This window comes from Oncorhynchus nerka, linkage group LG5 (genome assembly GCF_034236695.1).
Source record: "Oncorhynchus nerka isolate Pitt River linkage group LG5, Oner_Uvic_2.0, whole genome shotgun sequence".
NCBI classification, from domain to species: Eukaryota; Metazoa; Chordata; class Actinopteri; order Salmoniformes; family Salmonidae; genus Oncorhynchus; species Oncorhynchus nerka.
Window position 1 is genome coordinate 55096628 of NC_088400.1, and position 25118 is coordinate 55121745.

The 25118-nt window shown below is 41.6% G+C and overlaps 1 protein-coding gene across 1 annotated transcript; it reads left to right on the plus strand.

The window, feature by feature from the left end:
* The first annotated feature begins 153 nt into the window (after positions 1–153).
* aox5 (aldehyde oxidase 5) lies at positions 154–24951 on the plus strand. The gene is made up of 33 exons (XM_029660245.2): positions 154–257; positions 1372–1429; positions 1819–1915; positions 2122–2230; positions 2354–2480; positions 2657–2718; positions 2857–2949; positions 3781–3861; positions 3962–4106; positions 4286–4378; positions 4468–4619; positions 5202–5295; positions 5444–5556; positions 5887–6071; positions 17730–17892; positions 18081–18170; positions 18266–18435; positions 19038–19164; positions 19395–19614; positions 19710–19834; positions 20075–20208; positions 20857–20944; positions 21046–21132; positions 21328–21519; positions 21637–21867; positions 22359–22583; positions 22797–22871; positions 22978–23030; positions 23192–23306; positions 23487–23552; positions 23688–23876; positions 24091–24258; positions 24490–24951. The coding sequence occupies exons 1-33, from the start codon at positions 201–203 to the stop codon at positions 24538–24540; spliced, it is 4035 nt and encodes a 1344-aa protein (XP_029516105.2). The 5' UTR covers positions 154–200; the 3' UTR covers positions 24541–24951.
* Positions 24952–25118: the final 167 nt, after the last annotated feature.

The following is a 25118-nucleotide window of genomic DNA, read 5'->3' on the forward strand; positions in this document are numbered from 1 at the left end:
GGGGTGACTTTGCGTGGGTGGGGTGGGGTGGGGGGGGGTATATATGTAATGTTTCTTTGTCATGATATAACTTTGTTGATAATGTGTGAAAATTGTCAAGCTCAAGCCATGTGATGTTGGTCAATCCCAAAGGTATTTAAACTGCCACAAATGATAATTCAGAGACAGAGTTTCAGATTGCTGCTTTTGAGTAAACATCAATGATGTCCTCGCCCAACAGTTGCAGTGAATTGATTTTCTATGTAAATGGACAAAAGGTAAGAAATATTTTTTTTCTAATATGTGACTATGGCTGTGTTCACACAGGTAGCCCAATTTTGATCTTTTGCCCTATTATTGGTATTTTGACCAACCAAATTGGCTCCCGAGTAGTGCAGCAGTCTAAGACCCCTGCATCTTGCTTGAGGCCTCACTACAGACACCCTGGTTCGAATCCAGGCTGTATCACAACCAGCCGTGATTGGGAGTCCCATTGGGCGGCGCGCAATTGGCCCAGCGTCGGCTGGTGTAGGCCTTCACTGTAAATAAGAATTTGTTCTTAACTGACTTGCCTAGTTAAAAAAAAAAAAAATTAATCAGATATTTTGCCAGTAATGGAGCAAAAGATCCAGACTATGCTTAATCATATTGGATCAACACATTATTTAGTCTCTATTAGATGTTGGTTTGACCACTGTTCCTAGGCCGTCATTGAAAATAAGAATTTGTTCTTAACTGACTTGCCTAGTTAAATAAAGGTAAAATAAAATAAATAAAATAAATTTATACTGTACTGGTCTTTTGGAATAACATTAGGCCACATTTTCAAACTGCAGAGGACAGTATATTTTCCTTTTGCTGAGCAGCTCAGTTGACATGAGTTCCAAATGCAATTGAATAATAATTGTAATTTACGCAATGAAGTTGTCTGGTAAATGTCTATTGTGTTTGTGATACTTTCTATTATTTCTATGGTTAGTATGAGGAAGTCATATCACTTCAACACTGTAAGAAAATATTAAACAAAAGGCTGCTTTCTAAAATGTATAATCTACAGTTTTTCTGCATCTGAAATATTTTCTTATACAGTATTCAATATATTGATACAGATTCCTCCAGTCCTCCCACCTCAAAATGTTGACTTTTATGTAAAGCACATGATTGTCAGCAGACTGACACACCAATGTCCTGATTATAGTCACAGATAACACTATAGATTAGATGCAGAGCATATGGCATTCTCAAGCCACCCGTGATATCATTTTGACTCTCCAGAGTGTTTGCCTTCGCCTGATGTAGATATGCCTTGTTACTGTTTTTTTCACAGACAGAGGCTTGGTTGTCTTAGAATAGATTGTGACCTCTGTCTGTGTGCGTTTGTGTGTGTTTCAGATCTTAGAGAGGAATGCCGATCCAGAGGAGGTGCTCCTCAAATTCCTCAGAAGGAAAGGTACTTTTCCTCAACAAAATTATAACACCTTTTTGTATGTAAATAACAGCACATAATGTCTATGTTCTTCAAATCTAATTTTATTGGTCACATACACATATTAAGCAGATGTTGTAGCGAAATGCCAACAGTGCAGTTTTGGACGAGCAATGAAGTAGTGGCATTGACTAAATACAGTAGAATAGAATAAAGTATATACTGTACGTATGAGATGAGTAAGCAGTATGTAAACATTATTAAAGTAACTAGTGTTCCATTATTAAAGTGGCCAGTGATTCCATGTCTATATATACAGGGCAGCAGCCTCTAAGGTGCAGGGTTGAGTAGCAGTGAAGGTCATTTCAAAATGCTTAGCCAAAATCATCTACACGTGTCTCTTCTCTATATAGTACTTCTAACTGGGACTAAGTATGGTTGTGGAGGGGGTGGATGTGGGGCCTGCACGGTCATGGTGTCCAAATATGACCAACTCAACAACAGAGTTCTGTATCCTTTCTTTCTAATAGTGCCCTCACAACCATATGTGGGAAGCAAACCATTTAATTTAATATTTTACTAAATAACACCATCACAAAATATAATGACTGAGAAATATAGTTTTGGAGTAAAATGACTGGAATCTTCTTCAGTTTGTATCACACTATTCTATTCGACACGGCACTGCTTGTTATATCCTTGACCACTGATCCTAGCCACTACACTGTTAACGCCTGTCTGCAGCCCATCTGCACACTGCATGGAGCTGCTGTGGTAACAGTGGAGGGTATTGGCAGCACCAAGACCAAACTGCATCCGGTTCAGGTAGGTCCTACTATACGGTTATATATGGTTTTGTGATCCTAAATCCTACAAGTGGAGCTCACCATTCATTGTGGCTGGATGATATTTTTTGTAAGGAAAACTGATATATCTACGTTCTTGCAGGAGCGTATAGCCAAGGCCCATGGCTCTCAATGTGGTTTCTGTACTCCAGGCATGGTGATGTCCATGTACACTTTACTGAGGAACAAACCACACCCTACCATGGAAGACATCAGAGAGGCTCTAGGAGGTCATTCATTTATATTTTATAGATTTAAAAAAATAAACATACTCTATTTCTTCTTCTTCTTCTTTTTTTAAATCATCTTTAGTAGTCCAAAGGTCTCCACAAAAACATTGGCTGTAGGTTCATCGCTAGCTTTTTTCAAACGTCATTGACAGTTTTTTTTGACCCCATTCTCAAAGGAAACCTCTGCCGCTGTACTGGCTACAGGCCGATCATTGACGGGTTCAAAACGTTCTGTGATGTGAGTAATGCCTTTAACCTATTTCCACAAGCTAGTTGTTTGATTCAAAGCACATGTCTCTTAACCAAAATGCACATGTTTTCTCTTTTGATTACTTCGAAACATGTTCTGTAAAATGCATGTGTTACATATCACTAGGCATCAGAGAACGGAGAGGGATGTTGCCAGAATGGAGAATCTGTGGGAAAGTGCTGTATAGAGAATGGAACTAAGCAACACAAGGATAGTGATGTGAGTTAAATACTTTACATTTTCACCGAATGAATTCCAACCTTGTACATGTGCAAGATGCGTTAGGGAACGGTATTGTCCCTTTAACCCAACGAGTCCCACCGTAACGTCGGCGTGTTTTGGACTTTTAATACCTTTTAAACATTGTGTTTTTTAGCTACAGACTTCTGGTGTGAACCATTGGCTTTTATATTTCTTCTGCGTCCATGCGTCTGTGTGATTAATGGGGCTGAGCTAGAGTGGTGTTTGTGAGACAAGGGCGGATCCCGAAGGGGCGCGGGGCAGGGTCTTTTCCAAAAATGTCTTTAGAGTTCGAATGGTTTCAGCTACAAACTATTATAAGCTGTCAATGAAAAGCTGAGACTCACAGATATGCACGTTTTGTGTCTATTGTGGCATGGTGTCTATAATACGCTCACATAGGTGTCATTGACTAGTTGGTTATTCATTTACCATTAAGCAAACTATTTCTTTACTAACAGCATTCATATAAATACGTTTTTGCTTTGTCCAGACCCTGTTTTATGCCAATAAAAGTCATGAATGCAACTGTTTATATCTAATTGTTTTGTGTGGTATTCTACTTGTAGCCCTGGTTGTCGTGAAAATGAAATGGTAAAACATTTTATTGTCAGGCTAAATATGAGTGCTTGCCATGCAGATAAATGAAAGTCCAAAGAATACCGTAACAGTACTTCATGTAAATGTAATCACAGCACATAACTACGGTGGCCCAAGAGGCAAAGTAGCTTTTTCAATTGAGGGGTAGTTGAAATTATGACACCAGGAAAGAATGATTGTGTTCTAAATAAATATTTGATACCTTGTCAGATCTCAGAGGAGCTGTTCCATATGGACAATGTTCTTCCGCTTGACCCATCCCAGGACCTCATTTTCCCTCCAGAACTCATGGTACGTTAGATTCAGTCTTCACTCTAAAGAGACTTGTCTATTGTCAACTCAAACAGAACTAACTTGCAGAGAAATTTGATTTCACTCTTCTCTATACCAGATTATGGGAAAGAAACGTGCCTGTGGCAGTCTGTGTTTCCAAGGCGATAGGCTGAAGTTGATATCTCCAGTAGATCTGACCAATCTGCTTGAGTTGAAAACAGAATATCCCGAAGCCCCTGTGGTGGTTGGCAACACAACTATAGGTATTAACCTTTTGCTTTGCCATCTTGCTTTTGTGTTTCAGAACTGCTTTCACTCAAACCCAAAATATTTTCCCCCATTAAAAAAATAGACCCATACGTTGTACACGGTACAAAAAATATTCATCCTGACGACTGCTCAGCCACATTGTATCTATTATGTGTTTATTTATTTTGAGCAGGACCAAATATGCAAGTGAAAGGAGTCCATCATCCTCTCACCATCTACGCCGGGAGAGTTTCAGATTTACATACTGTGAGGTGGGGGAAGGATGGTAGGTTTAGAAGTGTATTCATTGTCCGTTCGTTGAAAGAACTTTTCAGCTTTTCGTCATCTATTTACTGTGTGTTCATGTCCATGCAGGTGTGAGTATGGGGGCAGTCTGCACCCTGTCCAGTCTGAAGGAGGAGATGGAGAGGGCTGTGAGGGAGATGGAGGCAGAGAGAACCAGGGGGTACCAGGCCCTGCTACAGACCCTACGGTGTCTAGCAGGGAAACAGATCCGCAACATGGCTGTAAGCCCTACAACTATTACCCACAGATACAGATGTTCTATCATAATTTGACCCGTATCTCACAGCAGGAAAGTAATCCTGCAGCAACAGTACACTTTAATCATTATGTGGATTATAATTAATGGACATTTTTGTATCGGCTGATACATTTTTAGTTAGGATAAATCAAGTCTGACTTTTTAAATGACCAACTTTAGAAGCCTTTTTAAACCTTGAATACACTAGAATTTGCATTTCCTCCTGCACAAGAGGAACCTCCTGCATTTCCTCCTGCACATTCTCTGTGACAACAGAATTATCAAATTATGATAGCACCTGTATGTACCCAACAAACTTAACTGTGTTGGCTCAGATATTTTCTCCTCACGTTGTCCTTTTCAGCATGGTTCCAGAAACTATGGTCAATGCGTAACCAGGCAAGCACAGACAGTACAGCTTGGCTTGGCTATGTAGTGTGAAAAGGGTGTCGCTGGGCCACTGTCGTACAATAGGCGTATACCGTTAGACCACTGCATTACTCTTGCCTGAAAGCCTTATTGATGTGTTTTATTTGATCGGCTTTATGATGTCCCATGTCTACAGACCATTGGAGGCAATATCCTCAGTGCCAACCCAAAGTATGATCTCAATAGTGTTCTAGCTGCCTTGGACTGCACGCTCCAGGTCATGTCTAAAGGTACTGTTGGCCAAAAGCATTGATTCTTCTTGATTTGATCCTTTTCTTTCAGTTCGTGATCATGCAATATCACATGACCTAAATGGGAAGGACATGGTTGATTGAGTGATTCCTAGATTCATAGTATGAAACTGTCTTTTTGTTGTAGAAAATGGGACAAGGGCGATCACTCTGAATGAAGAACTCTTCACTGGCTTTGGCAAGACAGCGCTTAGACCAGATGAAGTCCTCCTGTCCATTGACATCCCCTACTCCAAACCAGTGAGGAATAACTGTTTTAATCTCTCATACAAATACCTCTCTGGATATTGATGATGACCTTAGTTTAACTCATAACTCCAACCTCTTTCAAGCTTTGGGTGCTGAGGATTTGGTTAATTGGTAAGTAAACATGAATAATCTGTTGCGAGGTTTTCAGGTTGGAGAAATGGTCTGTTGACTGTATTGAGGATGACTGATTATTGACTCTATTATGTCTGTTGACTGTAATTGAGGATGACTGTTGATTATTGACTGTATTATGTCTGTTGACTGACTGTATTATGTTTGTTGATTGTAGTACAGTATTTCTTTTTACTTTGATCTCTGCAGTGGGAGTTTGTGTCCGCCTTCCGTCAGGCCCAGAGGAGGGAGTTTGCCTTCTCCATAGTCAATGCTGGGATGAAGGTGCTCTTCAGGGAGGGCACTAACATAGTGGAGTCTCTCAACATCTACTACGGGGGAGTGGGACCCACACTGGTCAAGGTTGGACGCACATGCCAGAAGCTTGTTGGACGGTATGTAGACTGAAAACAACATACTTTACAGACAAATTATCTGCAATTTCCTATAAATAGCCTACTATTTTAAAGTTTTTTTCAAATACTTATTTAAAATACAATTTTCCAAATGCCGGGGTTAAATGCATGAGGGGAGTGTATTTCAGTCAGTGTATTTGAGTATTTTCAAATACATGCCAATAGTTTCAACCTGGAATCCGGGGTAGACGTAACATAGTAAATCCTGGATACTCCAATTAGCAGAGGTGGGACCAAGTCATTGTTTTACAAGTCACAACTAAGTCTCAAGTCTTAGCACTCAAGTCCCAAGTCAAGACAGGCAAGTTCGAGTCAAATCTCAAGTCAAGACCATCAAGTCATGTCTCAAGTCCTAAACTTTGAGTTTCGAGTCCTAAACAAGTCATGTAATACCGTTTCATATTTTTAACAAGAGTAATAGTTAGTATATTACATTTACGCAAATCATTAATGCTTATCTATATATTTATTATTTTCCAAATAAACGTTATATTTCCAAGGAAATACATGGGTAGCCATGAGAAAGACCCCCCCCCCCAACAGTGATCGACTATTGAGGATGGCTATGGGGCGCAATCAGCCGATGTAGACTTGTACACAATCACACAATCACCCAACCTTAACACACACACACACACGCTCTCTCTGTGTGGTTCCAGTAGGCTAACGTATGTCAATGGTTTTTAGGAACAACAGTAACATCAGGCAGGATTTAGGCTACCGACTGCCTAGCCATTTATAGCTCAATCTTGGGTGCAATGATCACATTCCCGCACTAACTGACTGTGTGGAGACTCATTGATTTAACGTTGCGTTAGCCTACATGATACACTAGTAAAATAATAAAATATATGGCTGTCGGCTATATTAGCCATGACTTACCCTTCTTTGTGCAGCTTCAAATGTCGAACAAAGTTGGAAATTGTTGCGTCTCCGTCTGTAATTTTCTTCCCACATGTTTTGCAAGTTGCAATCCTTTTTTTTTTTATACAGAGTCGTCTTTATATCTAAAAATAAATAATTTTGGGTATCATCTTTCTAAGGGCTCCATCTGAATTCACCCGCCGACGTTCCTCTGCACTGTCACGCACAACTTTTTCTCAGCTGGCACAATTTGATTGGCTGCTGTCCGATTCAAACTGTAATCCGTTAAATGAAGAGTTGATGCGCTGCACACTTTGTTTAATAGCATAATTGTTCATATTTGGGCTTGGGGAGGGTATCAAGTCAAGTCACGAGTCATTGGTGTTAAAGTCGAGTTGCAAGTCATCATTTTTGTGACTCGAGTCTGACTCGAGTCCAAGTCATGTTACTCGAGTCTACACCTCTGCCAATTAGTATGATATGTTATGTTTCGTATGGTAGTTATTACATTTTGGAATTCAATAATCCATTTTGTATGATATTTTATAATTTGTATGATATGTAACTAATTTTAATTCGTACTGTTAGGTTCTAATTTTTCAGAGTAAATAACTCACACACACTAGAAAAGCTTAACCAAGTTTAATTCTTTCCAAAGAGTCGACACAGCTGTATTCAGATAAAGACATGTTTCCACCACTACAAGTATATATACTCCACTTTAGGCACCCCTCCTTCTCTCCAATCCTTACATCTTATGGTTCGACAGGAAGACGAAGTGATAGAGAGTAATAAACGGTTCTGTCTCTCTTAAGGTGACCTGAACTGACCTCAACCCCCTTGATGTCTAATCCAATGCTCTCCACCCGTATCACCTATTGCACTTCCATGACTCCCTCCCATCCACCCAGCACATTCCACAGCCACTCTGTCTTTCTACAGAGAACCATTAACTTCTAACATAAAAACCAGTCTCTTTCACTCCTTTATATTCCATGCTTCTGATCTATCATGACTTTAGTATATCAATGTTCAAAGTTTACCCCGAATCCAACAGTCCCTCCTCTTGAACAATAGCTTCCTAATGTTCAATTTACATAAACTTGGAAATTACTTAAAAATGGACAAACGATGATAATAAAACATGAATTAAAATAAAATAAAAAATGATTATAAATTAACGCACAATGATAAAAAACAAACAAATAATTATAAATGAACAAACAATGATAACAAAACATTCGCCGTGAGGTTTCCAAACTCAGAGACTTATGGCCTCCGTTCTGTGATCACACCATACACAATTTTATTTTATACATCTCTCATCACACAACAAAATGCCATTCCAGCTCAATCTGTCTTGTCTTGTTCCATGTCAGCTGGAAAGCTTTTTGTTTCTCCACTCTCTCCATCTGGTTCCTAAGAAAGTGATAGCATAAGACTTGGAAAGCAACAAAAAAAAGACACACAACGTAACAGTATTAACAATGTGATAACCTATGCATAATTATACATTGCTCAAAAAAATAAAGGAAACACTTAAACAACACAATGTAACTCCAAGTCAATCACACTTCTGTGAAATCAAATTGTCCACTTAGGAAGCAACACTGATTGACAATAAATTTCACATGCTGTTGTGCAAATGGAATAGACAACAGGTGGAAATTATAGGCAATTAGCAAGACACCCCCAATAAAGGAGTGGTTCTGCAGGTGGTGACCACAGACCACTTCTCAGTTCCTATGCTTCTTTGCTGATGTTTTGGTCACTTTTGAACTGGCGGTGCTTTCACTCTAGTGGTAGCATGAGGTCGGAGTCTACAACCCACACAAGTGGCTCAGGTAGTGCAGCTCATCCAGGATGGCACATCAATGCGAGCTGTGGCAAGAAAGTTTGCTGTGTCTGTCAGTGTAGTGTCCAGAGCATGGAGGTGCTACCAGGAGCAGGCCAGTATATCAGGAGACGTGGAGGAGGCCGTAGGAGGGCAACAACCCAGCAGCAGGACCGCTACCTCCGCCTTTGTGCAAGGAGGAGCAGGAGGAGCACTGCCAGAGCCCTGCAAAATGACCTCCAGCAGGCCACAAATGTGCATGTGTCTGCTCAAACGGTCAGAAACAGACTCCATGAGGGTGGTATGAGGGCCCGACGTCCACAGGTGGGGGTTGTGCTTACAGCCCAACACCGTGCAGGACGTTTGGCATTTGCCAGAGAACACCAAGATTGGAAAATTCGCCACTGGCGCCCTGTGCTCTTCACAGATGAAAGCAGGTTCACACTGAGCACATGTGACAGACGTGACAGAGTCTGGAGACGCCGTGGAGAACGTTCTGCTGCCTGCAACATCCTCCAGCATGACCGGTTTGGCGGTGGGTCAGTCATGGTGTGGGGTGGCATTTCTTTGGGGGGCGCACAGCCCTCCATGTGCTCGCCAGAGGTAGCCTGACTGCCATTAGGTACCGAGATGAGATCCTCAGACCCCTTGTGAGAACATATGCTGGTGCGGTTGGCCCTGGGTTCCTCCTAATGCAAGACAATGCTAGACCTCATGTGGCTGGAGTGTGTCAGCAGTTCCTGCTAGAGGAAGGCATTGATGCTATGGACTGGCCCGCCCGTTCCCCAGACCTGAATCCAATTGAGCACATCTGGGACATCATGTCTCGCTCCATCCACCAACGCCACGTTGCACCACAGACTGTCCAGTTGGCGGATGCTTTAGTCCAGGTCTGGGAGGAGATCCCTCAGGAGACCATCCTCCACCTCATCAGGAGCATGCCCAGGCGTTGTAGGGAGGTCATACAGGCACGTGGAGGCCACACACACTACTGAGCCTCATTTTGACTTGTTTTAAGGACATTACATCAAAGTTGGATCAGCCTGTAGTGTGGTTTTCCACTTTAATTTTGAGTGTGACTCCAAATCCAGACCTCCATGGGTTGATAAATTTGATTTCCATTGATCATTTTTGTGTGAATTTGTTGTCAGCACATTCAACTATGTAAAGAAAAAAGTATTTAATAAGAATATTTCATTCATTCAGATCTAGGATGTGTTATTTTAGTGTTCCCTTTATTTTTTTGAGCAGTGTACATGCATGGAAACCAAAGTCTGAGACCATGACGATTCCCCCTTTCTCTTCACCAGACTCTATGCCTCCAGGATACTTTTATGCTGGATTCCACAAAAACTAAAGCCCTAAAAAAAATCTCCTCATGCTTCCACCAAGACTTCCCTTTTAGCCCCCAGGTTCCGAGAGGTGTTCCCAAGTCATGTCATTGTCACTTTTTTCCCCCATCTCCTCCATTTCCACAACTCTACATCCTCTTAAGGTAACTCAGCGCTGTATATGCTTTCACATCAATTCCTTCAAAATGTTGTTCAGAGTACAATTACCCCAACATCTATCCTCTTTCATGTGATACATTAACCAATAAAGCAGCTAAACCCCAACCCAACTATATGATGTTTAAAGTAGCTCCCAGACCCAACCCATCTGCATGTCTTACAGTGGAATCTAGTTTTCTCTCTCTCTCTCTCTCTCTCTCTCTCTCTCTCTCTCTCTCTCTCTCTCTCTCTCTCGCAAAGCTTCCTCTGTCATGGTGTCTTCAAGCTCACCCATGATGCAGCTGGACCTCACTTTACGTGAGAACTATGCACCACCCCCAAGGAGAGACATGACAATCTTTACCGCTGCAGGCGCTGTAAGGAGTAGTGTGTGTGGACCAAACCAACACTGTCCCCAACACCCCCGCCTGGTGTGTCTTGATGCACATTCAATCTCCAGAATTCAGCACGTGCTTTTGGTTATCTCTGCTTTCACCTGAGGATATACACACTGCAACACATGGGTCATTTCCTGACAACATTAACAATCCTCTTATGGCAAGAGGATTGGGAAAAAGATGAACGAGTTGGGAATAATATCCAACCTAACAAAACTCGGAGTCACAGGTTTCCTGAAAGTTTACCATAGTGTCTGAAATGCCACCACTATCTCTTCTACTCTCGCCATGATCTGGGTATGTGTAATGTTCAATTAAATCCCCATGTTGTGTACTGTTAGCTGTCCTCCCTCTCCTATGAGCTATCTCCTGTAACAATATACAGTCTCTAGGCATGATACTCCTCTATCATCCCATCTAACGCATAACACGCAAGTCACTTCTCCTAATGCATTTCTACAGTTATAAACATACTAAAACATTATCAAATCAATTAGTCAATATACATCAATGTTCAAAGTTTACCCCGAATCCAACAGTACAATATATTACAGATTGCAATTCGCACAACATGTTACAAATGTGCAAACGTATGATATGTTACGAATTCCTATTTGTTGTGGCTAACACTAGGTTAAGGGATTATTTTATATATATATATAAAATGTTTTTTTATATAACCTTTATTTATCTAGGCAAGTCAGTTAAGAACAAATTATTATTTACAATGATGGCCTAACCTAATTAACAATAGGTTAATTGCCTTTTTCAGGGGTTTCGCGTGGGGATTCGATCCAGCAACCTTTCGGTTACTAGCCCAACATGCTAAGTAATTGCAAAGATGCTAAAGTGCTAAAGTTGTCCGTGATGAGATTTGAACATGCAACCTTTAGGTTGCTAGACTTTGCTTTATACGCCTGACCCAGCACCCTGCTGTTGTGGACATTCATCACTAAGGACTCAAATTCAAAGTAAATTAAGTAATCTTAATTATCACTGCCGGAGAGTTTCATAAACTCAATACAAGCTTGATAAAAACTCTGAAAACAGTGTTCCCTTTCAGTCCTTATAAATTGCTACACAAACAAATCATATAAGCATGATTTACATGATTTATTATTAAACTTGGTTCCTGAATTTGACTGACTGATACTCCTTTTGGGTCCCAGAGCAATGTTCTGGGCGTACTGCCAAATTGCTTATCTTCTAATGGCTGGGGGCAGTATTTAGTAGCTTGGCTGAATAAGGTGCCCAGAGGTGCCCAGAGTAAACTGCCTGCTACTCAGTCCCAGTTGCTAATATATGCATATTATTAGTATATTTGGATAGAAACCACTCTGAAGTTTCTAAAACTGTTTGAATGATGTCTGTGAGTATAACAGAACTCATATGGCAGGAAAAAACCTGAGAAAAAATCCAACCAGGAAGTGGGAAATCTGAGGCTAGTCGTTTTTCAACTCATTCCCTATTGAATATACAGTGGGATATTGGTCATGTTGCACTTCCTGAGGCTTCCACTGGATGTCAACAGTCTTTAGAGCCTAGTTTGATGCTTCTACTGTAAAGTGGGGGCGAATGAGAGGGGAATGAGTCAGAGGTCTGGTAGAATGCTTTGAGCTCGTGACGATCGTTCACGTGAGAACAAGCTCTGTTCCATCGCAATTCTAGAGACAAAGGAATTCTCCGGTTGGAACATTATTGAAGATTTATGTTAAGAACATCCTAAAGATTGATTCTATACATCGTTTGACATGTTTCTACGGACTGTAATGGAACTTTTTGACATTTCGTCTGCTCCTAGTGAACGCGCTTCGTGACTTTGGATTTGTTTACAAAACGCGCTAACAAAAGTAGCTATTTGGACATAAATGATGGACATTATCGAACAAAAACAAACATTTAATGTGGAACTGGGATTCCTGGGAGTGCATTTTGATGAAGATCATTAAAGGTAAGTGAATATTTATAATGCTATTTCTTACTGATGTTGACTGCACAATATGGTGGATATCTTTTTGGCTTGTTTGGTCTCTGAGCGCCGTACTCAGATTATAGCATGGTTAGCTTTTTCCGTAAAGCTTTTTTGGAATCTGACACAGCGGTTGCATCAAGGAGAAGTGTATCTAAAGTTCCATGCATAACACTTGTATTTTCATCACCATTTATAATGAGTATTTCTGTAAATTGATGTGGCTCTCTGCAAAATCACCGGATGTTTTTGGAACTACTGAACATAACGCACCAATGTATACTGAGATTTTTTTATATAAATATGAACTTTATCGAACAAAAAATATGTGTATTGTGTAACATGAAGTCCTATGAGTGTCATCTGATGAAGATCATCAAAGGTTAGTGATTCATTTTATCTCTATTTCTGATTTTTGTGACTCCTCTCTTTGGCTGGAAAAATGGCTGTGTTTTTCTGTGACTTGGCTCTGACCTAACATAATCATTTGTGGTGCTTTCGCCGTAAAGCCTATTTGAAATCGGACACTGTGGTGGGATTAACAAGAAGTGTATTTTTAAAATGGTGTGATATACTTCTATGTTTGAGGAATTTTAATTATGCAATTTCTGTTGTTTTGAATTTGGCGCCCTGCACTTTCACTGGCTGTTGTCATATCGAACCCGTTAGCGGGATCTCAGCCCTAAGAAGATTTATCAGTGATAGAAGAAATCCCTCCCATGTACAATCAATCAGTCACTCTCATGAACCAAGACAGGTTATTAGAAAAGCAGCATTACGCTAAACATACGAGCTGATACACAGAGCAAATTTCCATCACACTCCCTCCTTTTATTACTCTGTGATAATTATTGCTACATTTTAAGGTAAGCATTAGATTATGGCTTACATTATCAAAGGTTATATCAAAATACTTCCATTAAAAGTAAAACCAGACACTTTATCATTTCAAACCCTTCACTCTGGGTTGTACAATCTAACTAGTAACTGATCCTTATTCCATAAATCAAATCAAATTGTATTGGTCACATACTCATTGTTAGCAGATGTTTCTGCGAGTGTAGCGAAAGTGCAGCAATATCTAACAAGTAATATCTAACAATTCCACAACAAATACCTAATACATACAAATCTCTCGGTATAGGAATTGAATAAGAATATATATGGATGAGCAATGACAGAGCGCATAGGCTAAGATGCAATAGATGAGTAATGCAAGAAATGCAAACATTATTAAAGTGACTAGTGTTCCATTTATTAAAGTGGCCAATGATTTCAAGTCTGTATGTAGGCAGCAGCCTCTCTGTGCTAGTGATGGCTGTTTAACAGTCTGATTTCCTTGTGATAGAGGCTGTTTTTCAGTCTCTCGGTCCCAGCTTTGATGCACCTGTACTGTCCTCACCTTCCGGATGGTAGCAGGTTGAACAGGCAGTGGCTCGGGTGGTTTTTGTCCTTGATGATCTTTTTGGTCTTTCTGTGACATTGTGTGCTGTAGGTGTCCTGGTGGGGGCAGGTAGTTTGCCCCCTGTGATGCGTTGTGCAGACTGCACCACCCACTGGAGAGCCCTGCTCTCAATTGTGCATCTGTAAAAGTTTGTGAGGGTTTTGGTTTACAAGCCAAATTTATTCAGCCTCCTGAGGTTGAAGAGGTGCTGTTGCGCCTTCTTCACCACACTGTCTGTGTGGGTGGACCATTTCAGTTTGTCAGTGATGTGTACGCAGAGGAACTTAAAATGTTCCATCTTCCCCATTGCTGTCCCGTCGATGTGGATAGGGGGTGCTCCCTCTGCTGTTTCCTGTAGTCTACAATCATCTCCTTTGTTTTGGTAACGTTGAGTGAAAGGTTGTTTTCCTGACACCACACTCCGAGTGCCCTCACCTCCTCCCTGTTGGTAATCAGGCCTACTACTGTTGTGTTGTCTCCAACCCTGATGACTGAGTTGGAGGCATGCATGGCCACGCAGTCATGGGTGAACAGGGAGTACAGGAGAGGGCTGATCACGCACCCTTCTGGGGCCCCAGTGTTGAGGATCAGTGAAGTGGAGATGTTGTTTCCTACCTTCACCACCTGGGGGCAGCCCATCAGGAAGTCCTGCACCCAATTGCCCAGGGCGGGGTTGAGACCCAGGGCCTCAAGCTTAATGATGAGCTTGGAGGGTACTATGGTGTTGAATGCTGAGCTATAGTCAGTGAACAGCATTCTTACATAGGTATTCCACAGCCCTTACATTTGTAAAATCATTGCAGTAGAATGGTTTATTAATACCTTCATTTCATACACATATGCTTTATTACACAATTTAATTTATGGAAACACTATTGTCATGAGCAGAGGGGAGAACATGGTTATACTCTTCATGACCTTCAGTGAGTTCCTTATAGTCCACATTATCTTCATCATTCTCATCAGAAAAGGACATTTATCTTAGCCCAATCAAACTAACAGTCTCTCCTGCAGTTGCAGAATTGAACAAAATAGTTGCTGAGACCTGTGAGACAAAAGAAGAGCACAGAGCCTTACAACATGAAATCAGTGTTATCACATACAAGGACATACTCCCAACATGGCCCATTTTGCAAAGTTCACAGACTATGATTCAAACATATTTGGCAGCCAAGCTGTCACCTCCAACTTGTTATCTTTATTGTCAGAGTAGCTTCTAGCGGTTTCTGATAATGACATTTCAGTGAGAGTTTTTGCAATTCTCTTCCTCCGGGTTCCTAAGAGAGTGATAGCAAAAGACTTGAAAAGCAAAAGAAATCACAAAATATGACAAGTATTAGTAATGCATTATGCTATGCATAATCATATATGGCAGGAAACGAAGTTTGATGATGATGACATGATGATTCCCACTCTCCCTTAGCCTGACTCTATACCTTCAGGAATACTGTACTGCTGGGGTCCAAACAAAATGGAGTCTGTAAAAAAACATCAACTTATGCTTTTTTACCCAGGAATACCAGTTAGGCAGCATGTTTTACAAGCGGTATTCCGACACCATATCACGCTCACTTCGCCCTTTTTTGCATGCTATGGCGGTCAACTAGTATAATTATTGTTCTACCAAACAAGCCCTCCCTCCTGAGTCTAGGATGTACAATAAATCTCTGTGGCTAGGCAGGTGTTGTTATCTTCCCAGCCCAAGTTCAGTACTCCCAGTCTTCTTATCAGTCAGGAAGAGCCTTGGAATTAGGAAGTGTACATTCATGCAGCCTGCCGCAGTCAGCTAAATTCAGAGGCTGGACCCCTTTGTACTTTGTTTCCTGCGACAAATATATTTGCACAAAAATCATTCCATCTAACCCATAACATGCTAAACACTACTGCTAGGTCACTTACAGTGCATTTGGAAAGTAATCAGACCCCTGGACTTTTTCCAAATTTTGTTCCGTTACAGCCTTATTCTAAAATGGATTAAATATATGTTTTTCCTCATAAAACTACACACAATACCCTATAATGGCAAAACGAAAACAATTTTTTCTAAATGTTTGCAAAAAACAGAAATACCTTATTAACATAAGTATTCAGACCCTTTGCTATGAGACTAGAAATTGAGCTCAGGTGCATCTCATTGATCATCCTTAAGATGTTTCTACAACTTGATTGGAATCTACCTGTGGTAAATTCAATTGATTGGAAATTATTTGGAAAGGCACACACCTGTCCATATAAGGTCCCACAGTTGACATTGCATGTCAGAGCAAAAACCAAGCCATGATGTTGAAGGAATTGTGCTTATAGCGCTAAGACAGGATTGTGTCGGGGTACAGATCTGGGGAACCGGTCAGCACCTCAGGAGTAAATGTCAGTTGGCTTTTCATAGCCGATCATTCAGAGTATCTCTACCACTCCTGCTGTCTCTAGAGAGCAAGAGTTACAATGTCAGGGAGTTAGAGGGCTAATGCTTAGGGAGAAATCCTGACCATACAGCAGACCCAATTTGGTGAGATTTGTTTTGACACAAGACAAAAACAAAACAAACAAAACAACAACACTTCCTCATATTTACCAGCATTTACATACTACACTTAAATCCCACCCAATGTCTCTAGCCTTTCTAGCGAGGGTGATTAGGTGTACCAGGTTTACATTGAGTTTTTCAGTAAATTTCTCATCAGGAGAACTTACACCTGTGCAACCAAAATTCGGACAATAGATGCTTCAGAAAGTTGTATTTGTGTGCCCTTTAAGGTGCATCCTTTCCAACCTGTGAAGAACCCACAAAACCCAAATAAAAAGACCCCACACAATGAATCAGACACGGTATTAAACACCACTAACAAATATGTGGGTTAACAGGTGGGTTGTGTTTTTGCCAGGCCTTACTTAATTGGGAGCTGGGTACCTTTATACTTAATAGAACAGCAGAATTTCACTAACTGCTCTCCCAAGGCAACCCGGCCTCCGGAAACATTTCAAATGATGAGATAGGGACACCCCATCCTTTGCTAAAAGAGAAAATAAACATTTTGTCAGATTTCACCCTGCCAAATCTTAAATTAGCAACAAAAAGGTTTTAATTACAGGCAAAACAAAACATGATAACTTCTGGCCACTGTCCTCCCTCCACTCTTTAATCATTTGTGTTTTAATCCACCCCAATGTTTACTGGTAATATACTATTACCAATCTCTGTTGGATATTCATGACTTGCTTCATAGTCATTGTCTACTATTCTAAGATGAATATGCACTAAATGGAGACAGATCTACTTTTTAACAATTTTAAAGGTAATTGTAGGTTTGGTAACCCAAATGCTGGTGCTTTTTTATACCTCTACAATTGCAATTGTTTATTTTACTCTACAAACACTTCCTCACAATATTACTCCTTTATAATTCTGGTTATTTCTTTATAGTACAGGAGTTGAGATATTCATTCTTCACAAACTCCTCCTTCACACTAGTGTTCTATTCATACAACATATTCGGTAATAGTGATCTCTCCTTTCCTATCATCACACACACATCACATCAAACAGAATTAAATGAACCAAACTGAACTGAACTGGTGAACTTAACCGGTGATCTGGTGAACTTGTGAATTGCAATTGAAGTGTTGGTTGATTGGCTCAGGTCCTGGGGGGAGGATCTTCTGGCTGATGCCTGCAGGCTTTTGGAGGAGGAGGTGGAGCTATCTGACTCTGCCCACGGAGGGAAGGTGGAGTATCGCAAGACTCTTACCACCAGCTTCTTCTTCAAATTCTACATGCAGGTCCTCCAGGAGCTCAGAGAGAGGGTACATATACAGGACAGGCACAATCCTTAATTATTTTTCAGCGAAACATCAAATCTGCCACTTGTTTTGCTGAATCTGAGGGATGTGACAATATTTCTGTGTAGCAATATTACATTGGCTCTCTAAAAGGTGTTTTACAATCATTTTTATTATGCTTCATGTTTCTTGATTTCTACCCAATTGTGCAGGATGTGAACGTGTGTCTTCTACCCCTTGAGTACCTCAGTGCTCTCAAGCATTTCAAAAACGAAGTGCCCCAGGGACATCACTCTTTCCAGGTTTGCGATCAACAATGGCTTATATGTAAAAGGTTACAACTTACTCCGATGGATGATGGTTGTATCCCCATAGTGTCTGCCTCTTTCCTCTGCAGCTTGTGTCCAATGCCCAGTCCTCCCAGGACCCTGTGGGCCATCCCATGATGCATCAAGCAGCCTTCCATCAGGCTACAGGAGAGGCCCAGTATTACGATGACATACCAGCTGTCCAGGGGGAACTCTTTGTCTACATGGTGACCAGCACCAGAGCGCACGCCAAGATCATGTGAGTCTATGTTAGTGGGTCATTATTTGACCGTTTTTGGATTGGCCATACAAACTTCTACAGTTGGATCTGTATGATAAGACAATCACCTAAATCCAGACTCGTCTTTTTGAAATTGCATGTAGGTTTTCTTCTTATAATTTTTTTCTCCCCAATTTCGTGATACCCAATTGGTAGTTACAGTCTTGTCCCATCGCTGAATCTCCCGTACGGACTCAGGAGAGGCTAAAGTCGAGAGCCATGCGTCCTCCGAAACACACTTAACCAGGAAGCCAGCCGCACCAATGTGTTGGAGAAAACACCGTACAACTGGGAACCGTGTCAACGTGCATGAGCCCAGCCCTCCACAGGAGTTGCTAGAGCGCGATAGGACAAGGACATCCCGTCCGACCAAACTCTCCCCTAACCTGGACGACGCTGCGACAATTGTGTGCCGCCTCATGGATCGCCCGGTCGCGGCCAGCTGCGACACAGCCCGGGATCGAATCCGGGTCTGTAGTGATGCCTCAAGTACTGTGATGCAGTGCCTTAGACCGCTGTGCCACTCAGGAGGCCGCATGTAGGTCTTCTGATCATGTGTCTTTATTCCACTTCAAAACCAGCAACATTGACCCATCCGAAGCACTTGGCATGACTGGGGTAGTCACGTTCCTATCAGCTGGGGACGTCCCTGGTCAGAACCGACGGATGTTGTTCAATAACCCAGAGGAACTCTTTGCTGAGGAGGAGGTAGGCTACCGTACTGTCCCCTCTCACTACCATTCCCAGTCTGTAGCACCGTACCATAGACAGAAAGTATGACCATGGCAATGACCGAGGATGATAATTGAGGAGAATAGAGAACCTCTGTTCTAATGGCATTTCTAATTATGAGAGGTCTATTATATTGTATTTTGGCTTACCATGGTGGTTTTTGATTGATTGAATGATTGGTTTGTTGATTGGTTGTTCCTGTGCAGGTGTCTTGTGTGGGGCAGATCATTGGGGCTGTGGTAACAGAGAGCAGAGAGCAGGCCAGGAGAGCAGCTCAAATGGTAAAGGTCACCTACCAGGATCTACTTCCTGTCTTCTTCACAATAGAAGAGGCCATCCAGCATCAGTCCTTCTTTGACCCAAAGAGGAAGCTGGAGAGAGGAGACGTGGACAAAGCCTTTGAGACAGTGGATCAGATTCTGGAGGGTAAAACGCAATGGTTTACATCTGTGCATCTCCTTCTTCTAATGCAAGTTCATGTCTTCAAATGTCTTGATGATATGTGATTGTGTTGTGAGCAGATGAGATATACTTGGGAGGTCAGGAGCATTTCTACATGGAGACTCAGGGCCTTATTGCAGTGCCCAAAGGAGAGAATGGAGAACTGGAACTGTTTGTGGCCAGCCAGCATTCAGCATACACTCAGGTTAGACACAAATAAACTATCTATGTTTTAGTTTTCTCCTCTGTTATGTTGCTACATACATTAGATATTGGACTCTTGTTAACCCTTTCCCGCCAATCAGAATCTTTGATTTTTGACACACGACAACCATCAGTCCCCCAATGCTGGTTGATTGATATGATCAGAAAAAAAGTATTCCAATCGAAAAGTTATTCCAATTTGTTATTTGAATGTCATTTTGTTTTGTCCCTGCAACCCCAGGAAGTAGTAGGAATCACTCTGGGCATCGACTCCAATAAGATCACATGTCACGTGAGGAGGTTGGGGGGAGCGTTCGGTGGCAAAGTCATGAAGATTGCCTCCCTCTCTGCTATCACTGCCACAGCTGCAGTCAAGTAAGAGCTTTCAACAGAGTGTTGATAACACACATTAGTGGAATATAATACATTTAATAATACCTTGAATACATATAATACCTTGAATAGATATAGTACATTGAATAGATATAGTACATTGAATACATACAGCATAATACCTTGAATACATATAATACATTGAATAATACCTTGAATACATGTAATACCTTGAATACATATAATACCTTGAATACATATAATACATTGAGTACATACAGTATAATACCTTGAATACATGTAATACCTTGAATAGATGTAATACCTTGAATACATGTAATACCTTGAATACATGTAATACCTTGAATACACATAATACCTTGAATACATATAATACCTTGAATACATGTAATACTTTGAATACATGTAATACATATAATACCTTGAATACATGTAATACCTTGAATACATATAATACCTTGAATACAAGTAATACCTTGAATACAAGTAATACCTTGAATACAAGTAATACCTTGAATACATGTAATACCTTGAATACATGTAATACCTTGAATACATGTAATACCTTGAATACATGTAATACCTTGAATACATGTAATACATATACTACCTTGAATACATATAATAACTTGAATACTTAGAGTAAATATGCCTATGTTTTCATTGTAGGACAGGGCGACCAGTACGCTGTGTCCTGGAACGTGGAGATGACATGCTGATCACCAGTGGCAGACACCCCTTCCTAGGAAAATACAAGGTATTGTAGAGTAGCCCTCTCAGATGAGCATCATCAACAACAACTGTGTGATCAGGGGAATTTTTACCTCAGCATTTCTAACGGCCCGTTTTTTTTCTCAGGTGGGATACAACAACGATGGAACCATCATGGCAGCGGACATCACCTACTACAGTAACGGGGGGTGCACCCTGAATGAATCATTAGCTGTAAGCTTGTTAAGAACTTTGAATTCAATACTGTGTATGACTCAATGGTTATCTGTGATTGTCCAATATATTGCCTATCAGTTGAAAAGTCCTTGACAACAGGGACTGAGGATTCTCACCACGTTTAAAAATGGACAGCAGAAACACCCTAGCATAAGACACATTTTCATTTCCCTGTAATGTGCTGTGATTCAGATCATGGAGAAAGCCCTGCTTCACATGGACAATGGCTACAAGATCCCTAACCTGCGTGGGCGTGGCTTGGTGTGTAAGACCTACCTGCCCTCCTACACAGCGTTCCGAGGCTTCGGAGGACCCCAGGGACTCATGGTGATGGAGAGCGTGCTGCACGAGGTGGCTGTCAAATGTGGCCTCCCTCCACAGAAGGTTAGTGAGAGGTTACTGGAGGATTCAGGGTCATGTTTAGTTAGTTAATTACCCACCTTTTATCCATCCATTCAATCTTCCTACTGATGATGAATGTGGCCTGGTGTGTCTCTGCAGGTGAGGGAGATCAACATGTACCGGGAGGAGGAGAGCTATACCCACCACAAGCAGCTCTTCTCCCCCCGCGACATGCTCCGTTGCTGGGACGAGTGTCTAGACAAGGCTGGGTACCACGATCGCCTCCAGGCCATCCAGCAGTTCAACACCTCCAACCGCTGGAAGAAGAGGGGCATCTCTGCTGTGCCTATGAAGTTTGGCGTCGGCTTCTCCAAAGGCTTCTTCAACCAGGTGAGGATGAAGAACTCCCTTTAAACATATGTTAAATTTAGAATGCCCCATGTTTATTTTTCCACTGTGCTAGGAAGATGCTTTGACAAAGGACATTGTTGACTGAAAAGTTAGCTATTTTAACACTGTAACTTGTGTCTGGTTCGGGTGTTCAGATACTTATTTGCATAGCTGTAAGCACTTGTAAGTTACTGTGGAGAAATATATTTTTACATTTAAATGTAACCTTTACTTAAACTAGGCAAGGCAGTTAAGAACCAATTCTTATTTACGGTGACAGCCAATCGTGCGCTGCCCTATGGGACTCCTAATGACGGCCGGTTTTGATACAGCCTGGATTCGAACCAGGGTGTCTGTAGTGACGCCTCTAGCACTGAGATGCAATACCTTCGACCGCTGCGCCACTCAGGAGCCCACAGTATAAACTGTGTTCATCCCCATAGAGACACAATATAACAGTTGTTCATTATCTGGTTCCACCTCTGCTCAAGGGTGCAGCTCTGGTGAACATCTACAAGGATGGCTCGGTGTTGGTGGCACACGGAGGCACAGAGATGGGCCAGGGAATCAACACAAAAGCCCTCCAGATTGCCAGTCGTATCCTGAAGGTGCCCATGTCCTCAATCCACATCAAAGAGACCTGTACGGGCAACGTTCCCAATGCTGCACCCTCAGCAGCCTCCTTTGGCACGGACGCAGTGGGCATGGCAGTCAAGGTATTTCAACGAAGCCTGGCCTCCGATCTGTTTGTGTTGTCACGCCAACTGCCTTGGACAATGACCGTAGGAGTTGGCAAGACTACACAAACAGATCTGGGACCAGGCTAGCTCCAATGTTCTGTTATCACAGGCTTCTCATAGGCTTATAAAGACATATGGTATAGATGTGTTTATTGTACTGTTACCAAATGTTACTGTGTATGATTTTAGGATGCTTGTGAGAAACTGATGCGGCGCTTGAAGCCATTCATGGAAAATCATCCCAAATATACATGGCAACAATGGGTAATCAACCAACATCCACCAGGCTATAATAAAGTCAACATAATGATGTTATTGTGTCTATCTCCATAATGGTATAGCATGCAATGACTTGTGTTCTTTCCCACAGATTTTTGATGCTTATTGCCAGAAGGTCAGCTTATCTGCAACTGGCTTCTTCATGTACGTACCCTGTCAATACTGTAGACTGTAGTGTGTAATGAAGCAACGCGGCGTATCACTCACTGACTGTTTATAAGACCATGATAACTGCAATGGCGCGATTTACGGCGCTCATATTAGGAACGTCTCTATCCTAATGCGGTCACCGTATGGGTTTCCAGGGGACCTCACACGGATATGGACTGGGAGAACAGCGAGGGTCCAGCCTACTATTACTTCACCTTTGGGGCCTGCTGCTCAGAAGTGGAGATTGACTGTCTCACTGGAGATCACAAAGTACAGTAGTATTACCCTTGGTCTAAATCAGGGAAATGTTCATTAACACTACTTCAGTACCTGCAGGCATAGAACTAGAACTAGAACTAGAACTTGCAATGAGCATGTATGAGCCTCTGTTTTATATGTTGTCTTAAGGGCGTCATTGGCTTTATACAATTAGCTGTGTGTTCGTTGCAGAATCTCAGAACAGATATTGTGATGGATGTCGGGAGGAGCCTCAACCCAGCTCTAGATATAGGACAGGTACAGTACTGTCTAACACTCACAGGTCGAGTGGCTCTACATTTCTACAGTATTATGGATCAATATAGGACATCTTCAGTAGTATACATTCCAATATGACTTGAGACAAAGTTAACATGGTGCTATATATTCCAGATCGAGGGCGGCTTCGTCCAGGGCATAGGTCTGTACACCATAGAGGAGCTGCAGTTCTCTCTCGAGGGGGTTCTGATGACCAGGGGTCCATCCCAGTACAAGATTCCTGCCCTCTGTGACGTCCCTCCTCAGTTTAACGTCCACCTGCTGGCCAACGCACAGAACCCACATGCCATCTACAGGTCCAAGGCAAGTCAAACGACATGACATCATGCGACACATCCATAAAGGCATCAATTAGGCCTAAATACAGAGCATTTTTTTGGACTGAACAATTTGCACCATGCCAAATTGTCAAGTTCCAAGTTTATTTGTTGTATAAAACATGATAAAATGCTTTCACTCAAGGTTCCTGAGGATTCACTTCCTAAGTGGTAATTGATAGTCGGCCATGTTGTTACAGGGTATAGGCGAGCCTCCAGTGTTCTTGGCCAGCACCATCTTCTTTGCTATAAAGGAGGCAGTTGCTGCAGCCCGTAGAGAGAGGGGTCTAGGGGACAGCTTCCCTCTTAGTTCCCCTGCTACTGCGGAGAGGATACGCATGGCCTGTGAGGACCAGTTCACTGAGATGGTAATATTTCTTCATATCAAAAGGACTGTTTTTCCAGAGGACACAGATCAAGCCTAGTTCCAGACTAAAAAGTTGTTTGAGGAAAACGCTCCATTGAAAGTGCCTTTTTTAGTTCAGGACTAGGCTTATTCTGAGTTCACTAACTGGCCCATGTCTACCGTTTTGGTCTCACCAATACCCTTTCTCCAAAAACATTCGTTTAACGGCATTATATATATTTTTTTCCTCAAGGCTCCATCTCCAAAGAAAGGAACATTCAAACCATGGAGTATCAACATATGAAGCCAACTGAATATGACTTGGCGGCCTCGTCAGACCTGGACTTGGCTCCAACTATTAATCATTCACCTCATCGTAATGTATTGTTCGGTGTTGGTGGGTTGCTTTTGCAGATTGTGTGCTTTCTGGATGACTTGGAAATGTGTCTAGAGTATGTGCTTGACGCTGTCGCTTGAAATTTCACTTTTGTCCTAGGGTAAGATAAATACACCATCTGGTGTTGGGTCGTGTATGTTTTGGGCTGTTTGTTAAAACTTGAACAACCTGCATCTGTGACCTACAGCCAAGTGCAGTCAACATACAGAACTCAGATGAACCTAAAATTAGAACTGAACTTTGAGCGTTGGTTTAATTCTGTGCCCTAAAGCCTTCTGATGTCTAACTGACTAATAAAGGATGCATTTTTGAAGCATATATTTTCGTATATTCAAGTTGAGACACGTGCAATATATTGAAAGTGAAATAAGGTATACATGACATTGGACGGATTCACAGGATGGACACACAATTGGACAACCCTACCTTTTTACATCCAATTTCATTTGAGACAAACTTGTTTTTTTTTAAGCAAAGTATAGGTT